General features: G+C 36.9%; 1 protein-coding gene across 1 annotated transcript; it reads left to right on the top strand.

Annotated features, from left to right (window-relative positions):
* Window positions 1-10,774: 10,774 nt before the first annotated feature.
* LOC107940556 (uncharacterized) lies at window positions 10,775-11,212 on the top strand. Its single transcript, XM_016874006.1, has one exon. The coding sequence runs from the start codon at window positions 10,775-10,777 to the stop codon at window positions 11,210-11,212; it is 438 nt and encodes a 145-aa protein (XP_016729495.1).

Here is an 11,212-nt window from a genome sequence, read left to right as displayed (position 1 = left end):
TTTCATGCATTAAAATATGTTTGAATGCATTAGAATTGGTTGATCAATCCTAACCATATGACGATTAATGGACGCAATAATTGGAAGGTGCATGCTTAGTTTAGATCCTAACCCGATTAAATTGAAGGTTTGTAATAATTCGAAAGAGCTCTATTACTTTGCATAGCTTTTAGATTTCTACGATTAAATTATTTCAAACATAACCTGTCCCTGTTAGTTCACATAAAATTTGAAGGAATCATTATTTAAATATGGACATAGAAATATATATGTTTTTCTAAGTATAAGATTTTGAAAGAACTTATACGAGATTCCAAGTTAATGAATGATCGAATTGCCATGGAATTTTTTCGGAACATTATTAAGCATGATGAAAAATGGATTAAGTCAAATGTTGTAATTATTAAAGCCTATTCATGTTATTGTTGTTAACTCATTAAAATTACTGCTAAACCATCACCTTGCATCTCATTTTATTTGCATTTAGGTTAATTTGCATCTAGTTAATTAATTTAATTTTAACATCTATTACCCCAAATTATTGTGTTTTCTTTACCAACTTGTAAATTCATAATTTTTATTTATTTGATTAACAGACACAGTCTCTGTAGAGACGATAACTCTGTTACTTACTTATTACTTGATAACGACTGTGTACACTTGCACATTCCATCGCGAACCAATTATCGATCTAAATTACGCAATTCCTTCACTTAGTATCCTGATCAATAGAAATCCCTAAATTATGCTAATATCTCTTTCGAAAGTAAGAGCAATTAACCCTAAATCGGGTTAGAAGGATTGGGTTAGTGGAACCAACAGCGGTCACACCATGATTTTTGAGTTAATATTAGGTTGATTAATTGAACTTTCTTTCTAATTAAAACCCCTATTGTCACATCCTCAAAACCGAATTAGAAGGATTGGGTTAGTGGAGCCAAGAGTGGTCACACCCTGATTTTTGAGTTAATATTAGGTTGATTAATTGAACTTTCTTTCTAATTAAAATCCTTATTGTCACATCCCAAAAACTGGGCTAGAAGGATTGGGTTAGTGGAACCAAGAGTGGTCAAGCCTTGATTTTTGAGTTAATATTGTGAATAATTTATCAAGTAATTTGTTCTGGTTCAATGGTTAAGAGATATGAGTAATGTGAGTCAGGTTTTGGGTTTGAATCTTTTCCTTGAATTTTTACTATTTTGCCTAAACCTCTATCTTTGAACATCTGATTTATAAATTATTTTCACTCAATTATGACAAGAATGAGCTTGTTGACTTAGTGGTAAGGCTTCAGCTTACATAAAGATCTCGTGTTCGAATCCTTATGTGTGCAAAGTGAAAATTATTTTTTTTGAACTTTGATGGAATCTGATAGGTGGTTAGTTAGTGGATTTAGTGAGATGTGGGTAGTTTGATTTAACCCAATAATCTCTTCCAGTCTTCCATTCTCCCTATTTCACATCTCAACTGTCTCTCATTCTTCCATTTCTTTTTTCTTTCTTTTCCAGAAAATTTTGGTCTGTTATAGTTTCTCTGACATTGTTCTTCATTTTCTGCTTTACCATTCCTTTCTCATTGATTTTCTAATGGGTAAGATTTACAATTTTTTTCTTCGGTGGTAAGTTTCTTCTTGTTGTTTGAGAGGGTTGGTGTTTTGTAAACATTCGACTATTAATCGTTTTGGTTTTTTAATAGGAGGAGAGGGTGGTGTATATGACGTCTCTCCGACGAGTTAGACATGGCTAATGGCTTCTGTTAAGTCAGTCTTTTTGGGGCTTCGTGAATTCCAAACATGTGGTTTGTCATATCAGCTATTAGGTGTGTGATTTTAACTCGAGTTTTTGCTCGAAATTTGAGAAATTCACGAAATAGGGATTGTTTTTGAAACTACCCAGCGACCACACGGCCGTGTGCCAAGCCATGTAGTGGAACTTGTGTGCCACACGGTCATGTGGATCACACGGTTAGCTTTTAGGTTGTGCGGGCCTTTTGAGCCAATTTTGAGGCCTAATTAGGAGTCGTTTACAAGACTCAGAAATTAGGTCCGTGAGAATTATGTAGGCTCAAAAAAGTGTAAGTTTCTGTAAACAAACATAAGTAAGTGTTGGAGGCATGTTAATAAGTTCCGATAAGTATAATAATGTTAATAAGTAGGTATGTGAGTTAAGCTTGTGTGTTATACGTGTTATGTTTTTTGTTCTGATAAGCTATCCGATTCGACTATGTAATATGTTATGCTATGATTTTTATAAGTTATGTGTTATGTTATGCTTCGTATAACATATATTTATGAATGCATGCCATACAACCTATGTGATATGTATGTATGTTAAGGTGATTTTGCATATGCATTGGGGTGGATTATGGTATGATGGAGGAAGTGTTATACGGTAGTTGATACTGCAATTATAGCGACTAGACCGCAAATTTATATATATGGCAGCTCAGCTGCACTTATGTAAGTGGCACACTGCCACATATTAGTGTGATTGGATGGATGGACTCTATTAGTCCTATTTGGTGTGATTGGCTGGACGAAGATGATGTGTAGGGGATGGAGGTAAGAATTTGTATGATATAATCTAATATGATATGATACAAATCAAGATGGTATGATTTACGATATGCTCTGGTATGATAAGATATGTTCCGATATATGCTCTAGTATGATTTATGAGATGGTGTGTAGCGGATGGGGCTAGCATACCAGGGTTCTACATTCCATTCATAAAAAGTTTCAAACAGTATCAATTAAATACAAGTCTAACACTTGCTATTATCAAAACGAATTTAACCCATAATAACATTTTCCCAACTATCTCCGATCTAGTTGATATATCATTGTATTATATATTCTAGAATCTAAGTTTCTCGCTATGACTGTCCGTCTAGTTGTGCAATAACTTAATGAAATTTACTTCAGAATCTAAAGATAAATTCATATACATAAATCTCAACTAGCTTTTCGAGTGGTCAATCCACTCTAACTAGAATAAATTGAATCGACTTCTTTAATTTGATAGTAACAATTCGAATCAAATCTCTCTTCTTGTTGTCAAGATAACCCAGACATAAAATCTATCATAATCCCTTCATAATACTAAGCAAAAGTCATAAAAATTTATATTACTTCATACGAAATCTGACATCCAAATTTAACTTGTTGACATAATTCAAGATCATCAAAGTAATGAGAACTGCTATGTGATGCTAAATTTGATCTTCCACTGTTTACACTCTTATCACTATTTATCCTTTCTTGAAAGCTAGAAGTTGGATACATAACAAGACTATTCTAATTATTAGTATCAAAGCATTGAATCATACTCTGACTACTACCTCCAACAGCATTTGTAGAATGACCTACTTCAACATTATGACTGCGTTTCATACTTGAGTCACAACCATCAGATGAACTAGAAGAACTATTTTGTTCCTTCTTATGAAAACCTCCTCTTAGACGGATCACAGTGCTCTAATAAGACAGATGCTACAACCGTATAGCTAAAACAATGCCTCAAGTACCAATAATGCACTCCAAAGCAAATGAGAAAAACCCATATAGTTCCAGCAACAACAAGTGCAGCAACACGACTTCTAAAAAGCTGAGACTTATATCAACATGCTCCCATGATCCAACCAAGAATTATAACCGTAAAAAATGTAATAGCCCCAAGCCAATGTGTATCCTTTGCAGATGGACCACATACGATAGAGTAGACAATAAGAACAATACAAGGTAAAGAAGTCCAAGTAGTAAAGCCCTACTAAACTCACGAGTATACAACCCATTTCTATACTATCATAATATGCAAATTTATGAGCCTTTTGGACAAACTCGTCCACATCCAAGCTATTTCTATTGAAGACCATGCAGCATAATAAGAGTATATTGATTGCTAAGGAAATTAATGATACCCCAAAGAAAAATTTAGAAGGAGAATATCACTCAAATGCATTGGAACCAGCTGTGACATAAACAACACAAATTTTATATGCATAAAGCATAGCAACAACTAGTAGAAGCAGAAAAGTAACAATACATGAGTTTTTCCATCGAGTCCTCTACCAAGCATAATTGAATAGAATGCAAAAAATAGAGCAATGCCAATCATTACTTAGGCAGACTAACAATATCTTTGCCTAACATTATGATTAGCCAGCATCCCCACATGTTAAACACCATAACTGAATATAAAACAACTGCCTATGCCACTATAGACAAAAAATCACTTGAACTCAATGACTATGTTCAGGTCTATTTACATTCCAATCACTACCACACTGGCTACTAAAGTCATCGGTGGTCTCACATTATTCTGTTTCATCAAAGTAATCAATTCAGAAGAAATCCTGGGTAACCCATTCTTTAGATACCATAATAGTTAAAGTCGATTACCAGTGAATAACTACTTCTTTTAGTAATGACGCCATGCATCCCAAATAATCTTCGAAAAGATCTAATATTTCATTTAGAATTTTTTGTATGTGTTAACCAGCTCTTGGCTCTGACAATCAAAGTTATTACTCATTTTACCGTTAAACTATTCAGCTCCACTTTTGTAGGCTTTCACAACAGAAATACTATAGAATTCTGTGATATAGAATTTTGAGGACGAGGGGGTGGAGTTCGAAAAGCCACAAAATTTAATTATCATATATACACATCAAACATAACATTCATTATTAATATAAACACTATGAACCTCTACTCTAACCTTTATGAATTTCTAATCATCATTAGCAACCTTTTAATCAGAGACTTGAATATTGCTTTCAGCATTATCGAAATTAGCTCGATTTAAAATAATCTTTTATCTAAATGAAAAATGATTTCAAATCATGTCAGGAGATATCACACTATCTCGGGTTATAAAATAGCATGTATTTCTAGACTCCATACATGCTACGTTCAGTCCAAGAGCCGACTACACCGTAGCTCTGATACGACTAAATGTAACACCCCTAACCCGTCTCCATCGTCAGATTAGGGTTACGGAGCATTATCGAACAACTAGAACAATTAACTTCAAACCATTTTAATAATTTCATTTAATATTAATTACTAAAAATTCATTACGAACATAGCAAATGTACACATTTGACCTTAAATTGAGTCTTCGTGGCTCTAAAAATAGTTCAGGATTAATTTGGGACTAATTTATAACAATTCAAAAATTAGAGAAAAAGTTCAAAATTTTGAAAACAGGGGTCACACGGCCATGTGGCCAGGCCATGTGACATATTCTAGACCGTGTGGAATTTGAACAATGGGGCACATGGTCGTGTCCCAGCCTGTGTCTTAAACCGTGTGACTCATTACCTTAGGTCACACGGTCGTGTTGCAGGCCGTGTTCTAAACCGTGTAACTCACTGACTTGATACACACGGCTGTATCTTAGGTCGTGTGAAACTTACACCAATAATAAAAAATGACATATGGTCATGTAGCCAGGCCATGTGTGTCACACGACTGAGTGACAGCCCGTGTTCTCCTTTTCGAAATCACCTTAGGTTGATAGCTTTTCTCCAACAGCAGCTGGTGTTCTTGCTGCCTTGCAATTTTGCATAGAGAATCTGTTTAGAATTTTCAAGGAAAATGCCTTTTGACTCAAGAAAATTCCATATTGTGTCTGAGATACTTCCATCCCAGGAAGTATGAAATTTCTCCCAAGTACGACATCTCGAACATGCTTTCCACCTTGTCTTTGAATTTAGTCAACATGACTTTATTTCCTCCAGTTACCAGCAGGTCATCTACATACAAGGAGACTATAAGCACAGTTGCTTCACCATCCTTTTTCAAATATAAGGTTGGCTCACTGATGCTTCTCTCAAACCCCAAGCTAGCTACGTAGCTATCAATTCTGTCATACCAAGCTCTTGGTGCCTGTTTTAAGCCAAACAAGGCATTCTTCAGCTTGTACAGACTTTTTTCCTTGCTTGGTACTTTGAAACCTTCAGGCTATTCAATATAGATCTCCTCATCAAGTAAACCATTAAGGAAGGCAGATTTTACATCAAGTTGATGTATCTTTCATTGCTTCTGTACAGCCAAAGCAACCAATAGCCTGATTGTATCAAGTCTGGCCACTGGTGCAAATGTCTCAAAGTAGTCAATGCCAAAATTTTGATTGAATCCTTTCACAACTAGCCTAGCCTTCAGCTTATTTAGAGTTCCATTAGCATTGTGTTTGGCTCGAAATACCCACTTTACTCCTATGACCTTTATATTAACTGGCCTTGCAACTAACTCACAGGTCTGGTTCTTGTTAATCATGCTCATTTCATCGAGCAGGGCTTGCTTCCATCATTGTTGAGCTTCAGCCTCTTCAAAGTATGTTGGTTCCATAGTAGCCACTTCAGCCCTCTCATATATCTCACTCAAAAGTCTGGTTCCCCTGACTAGCTCATGGTCAATGTCCATTTCAGGATCATTATGATCAGCTTCAGTCTGATCTATTATCAATTTTTCAGTAGTACTTTTAGGCTCATTCTTTTTCCAGTTCCAGTTCGATCTCTCATCAAACACTACATCTCTACTCATAAAAACTCTATTGGATGTAGGATCTAAAATCCTATAGCCTTTCTTCACACTGTTGTAGCCTACTAAGATGGCAGGTTGAGCCTTCTTTGCCAACTTGTCTCTCTTGACTATAGGAATGTGTGCATAGAAAATGCAGCCAAAGACCTTCAAGTGAGCAACTGATGGCTTGAAATCAAACCAAGCCTCAAATTAAGTTTTTTGAAACAAAGACTTGGTTGGCAGCCAGTTTTAAAGGTAAACTACAGTTTTAACTACCTCAACCCAAAAATTCTTAGGCAAATTCCTTTCAAACATTAAGCATCGAGCCATATCCATAAAGATTCTATTCTTTCTCTCATTGACACCATTCTGATAAGGTGTGTAGGTGTTGGTAAGCTGGTGCTTGATGCCTGCCTCATCACAAAATCCCTGGAATATTGCTGAAGTGTACTCTATGCCATTATCTGACATTAATGTCTTCAGCTTGCACCCTAATTCTATTTCTGCTGCAACCTTGAATTTCAAAAATACTGAGGCCACTTCTGACTTGTGCTTTAGAAAGTAAACCCAGCAAAACCTCGAATAATCATCAATGAAGAGGATGAAATACCTACTACCATTCAAATAGTGTGTCGTCATAGGGCCATACACATCAGTGTGGACTAGCTGTAGCTTTTCTGAGGCTCTCCAGGCCTTGTTCAAAGGAAATGGTTGTCTAGTTTGCTTCCCTAGCTAACACGCTTTCCTCACCATCATTTTTCACATATAAGGTTGGCTCACTGATGCTTCTCTCAAACCCCAAGCTAGCTACGTAGCTATCGATTCTGTCATACCAAGCTCTTGGTGCCTGTTTTAAAGCCATACAAGGCCTTCTTCAGCTTGTACACACTTTTTTTTTGCCTGGTACTTTGAAACCTTTAGGCTATTCAACATAGATCTCCTCATCAAGTACACCATTAAGGAAGGCAGATTTTACATCGAGTTGATATATCTTCTATTGCTTCTATACAGCCAAAGCAACCAATAGCCTGATTGTATCAAGTCTGGCCACTGGTGCAAATGTCTCAAAGTAGTCAATGCCAAACTTTTGATTGAATCCCTTCACAACAAGCCTAGCCTTTAGCTTATTTAGAGTTCCATCAGCATTGTGTTTGGCTCGAAATACCCACTTTACTCCTATGACCTTTCTATAACTGGCCTTGCAACTAACTCACAAGTCTGGTTCTTGTTAATCATGCTCACTTCATCGAGCATGGCTTGCTTCTATCATTGTTGAGCTTCAGCCTCTTCAAAGCAAGTTGGTTCCACAGTAGCCACTTCAGCCCTCTCATATATCTCACTCAAAGGTCTGGTTCCCCTGACCACCTCATGGTTAATGTCCATTTCAGGATCATTATGATCAGCTTCAGTCTGATCTATTATCAATTTTTCAGCAGTACTTTTAGGCTTATTCTTTTTCCAGTTCCAGTTTGATCTCTCATCAAACACTACATCTCTACTCACAAAAACTCTATTGGATGTAGGATCTAAAATCCTCTAGCCTTTCTTCACACTGCTGTAGCCTAATAAGATGGCAGGTTGAGCCTTCTTTGCCAGCTTGTCTCTATTGACTATAGGAATGTGTGCATAGAAAATGCAGCCAAAGACCTTCAGGTGAGCAACTGATGGCTTGAAACCAAACCAGCCTCAAATTTAGTTTTTTGAAACAAAGACTTGGTTGGCAGCCTGTTTTGAAGGAAAACTGTAGTGTCAACTACCTCAACCAAAAACTTCTTAGGCAAATTCCTTTCAAACATTAAGCATCGGGCCATATCCATAAAGGTTCTATTCTTTCTCTCATTGACACCATTCCGTTGAGGTGTGTAGGTGTTTTTGAGCTGCTGCTTGATGCTTGTTTCATCAGAAAAATCCCTAGAACATTGCTGAAGTGTAATCTATGCCATTATCTGACATTAATGTCTTCAGCTTGCACCCTAATTCTATTTCTAATGCAGCCTTGAATTTCAAAAATACTGAGGCCACTTCTGACTTGTGATTTAGAAAGTAAACCCAGCAAAACCTCGAATAATCATCAATGAAGAGGATGAAATACCTGCTACCATTCAAATACTGTGTCTTCATAGGGCCATACACATCAGCATGGACTAGCTGTAGCTTTTCTGAGGCTCTCCAGGCCTTGTTCAAAGGAAATGGTTGTCTAGTTTGCTTTCTTAGTTGACACACTTCACAAGCGTCCTCTTTCTCTACTAATTTTGTGAAGTTTTCAACCATATCCCTTTTGGTCAGCTATACCAGTGACTTATAGTTGGCATGGCCTAATCTCTTGTACCACAACTTAGACTCATCTAAGACAGTTGTGTAGGCACTCTCTAAAATTTTGTTCTAATCTATAATAAAACTTCTATCAGTCATGGTCACTGACATGAGTTTGGATCCACTTGGATCACTGATTAGGCACTCTTTGTCTTTAAACACTACTGAGTATCCTTTTTCAAGAAATTGAGCTATACTTAGCAAATTTTTATCAATTTCAGGCACAAACAAAACATTAGTAACTAGTTTGGTACCTGTAGGAGTGTCAATCAGTACATCTCCCTTGCCTTCTGTTTTGATGTAGTGTCCATTGCCAACTTTTACTCTTGTGTTGAAGCTTTTTTCTAAGTTCTTGAAAATAGCTGCATCATGAGTCATGTGGTTTGTGCAATCACTGTCAATCAGCCACACTTTCTTGGCTTTTCTTCTGGCAGCTGAGCAAGAAACTGCAAAGACTTGCTTTTCTTGTTCACAACCTTCTTGGACCACTTGAGGTTTAGCTCTAGGCTGCTGAGGCTGGTTTTGCTTCTCCTTTGCCTTATTTTTGCACACTTTCTCAACATGGCCCATCTACTTGCAGATCTTACACTGCATATCAGGTTTGAACCAGCAGTTTGCTTCTAAATGATTGAGGCTTCTACAGTGTGGGCAAGGTGGATATTTTCTTCTTCCTCCATCTCTTCTAGGCTTATCTGACCAAGTCTTCTTCCCTTTATAGCTAGAGGAGCTTGAGGTTGGTCTGCTCTTGGCTTAGAAGGCACCTTCTTGATGCTCTTCCTTTCTGCTACCTATGCTTTGCTCTTAAGCATAAAGAGCATTGATCAGCTCAGTCAAAGTAATGCTTGATAGATCTCTTAAGTCTTTAATGGAAGAGATTTGAACTTTATATCTTTCAGGTAAGGTTACAATAACCTTTTCAACTATTCTTGCTTCACTAAACTGGTCCCCAAGCAATTTGATGCTATTCACAGTAAGCATGATCCTGTCTGAGTATTCTTTTACTGTTTCTTCTTCCTTCATCTTCAAATTTTCAAAATCTCTTCTTAAATTCAACATTTTTGCTATCTCGTTCTTTCAGTCCTTTAAAACTCTTCCTTGAGCTTATCCGAGGCCTGTTTTGGAGACTCATAAGCCATGATCCTTATGAAGATCAAGTCTGACACACTGTTTTGGATGCATGACATTGCTTTGTATCTCTTGGCTCTATCATCAGAGTGTTGCCTGATCTGAGCCATAGTGGGGTTGGCTCTCAAAGGTAGTGGTTCAACATTCGAGTTGACAACCTCCCATAAATCAAATGCCTATAGGTAGGTCTTCATTTTCACTATCTAAATGTGGTAGCCTTCACCATTGAACACTAGTGGTGGAGTTGGAGAGAAACCAGATGAAGACATGATTTTGAGGATTGAAAAAAATGACAAGTCCATTAAGAAATGAGCTCTTGATACCAATTGTTAGAACTAAGAGAACAGAATGAGAAATTTGACAGAATCTTGAGCCAGAAGGCTCGATGTCTTTCTGAGGAAAACATTCAATATCAGCTTAAGAACTTGAGCAAAAACCAGAGAATTAAGAAGAATTTCTAAAAGAATTCATTACAAAAGAATTGAGGCATAAAATCATTACATATACCAGTAAATAAGCTGGTCAAAATAAGCAAATGTCACCTAAACATTTGCCTAACACCACTAAGTAACCTAGTAATTGATAAACATAACTTGCACACATAGTAAAGCTAACTTATCAATCCATCAGCACCTTATTACATCAAATATGTTACCAGCTTAGTTCAAATCTAACTAAGTAACACAATATTTCCTTGAAGTAACAAAATCAACAGCATAAGCTCTAGCTGCAACATGTATGGCTTGAGCTACATGGTCTACTCCTTGTGCTACTTCTTGTCCTGCATGGAAGCCAACTTCAACAAAAGCCATGAAAAAGGCAATCTGCAAGGCCTTAAAGAACTTGAAGCATATACAGAATAAACTCAATACTCCTGGCGAGAATGGAGCTGTGATTAGCGTCTTAAGAGATGTAGAAGCAGTTACCATCAGCGTGCTAGAATCCGTATTGTCCTTTATTTCAGGGCCAGAGGCAGAATCAAAATCGAGCCGTTGGTCGCTGGTTTTGAAGCTAATGCACCAGAAGAAAGTAATGTGCGAGGAAGAACAGAAAGCAAATAAATTTTTGAGTGCTGAAGCTCCAGTGCGTTCCTGCATCAAATCTGAAAACATGAAGCATGTCGAGAACGTGCAAAAGGAGCTTCAAAGCTCAGAGTTGAGCATCCAAGATCTTGAAGAAGGCCTTGAAACCTTCTCCAGATGTATGATCAAAACTAGAGTTATTGTTCTTAATATCATTAGCCTTTAA

This window comes from Gossypium hirsutum, chromosome D12, assembly GCF_007990345.1.
Source record: "Gossypium hirsutum isolate 1008001.06 chromosome D12, Gossypium_hirsutum_v2.1, whole genome shotgun sequence".
Classification (NCBI taxonomy): Eukaryota; Viridiplantae; Streptophyta; class Magnoliopsida; order Malvales; family Malvaceae; genus Gossypium; species Gossypium hirsutum.
The sequence above is the reverse complement of the archived record's forward strand: the minus strand, read 5'-3'. Positions and strand labels throughout refer to the sequence as shown.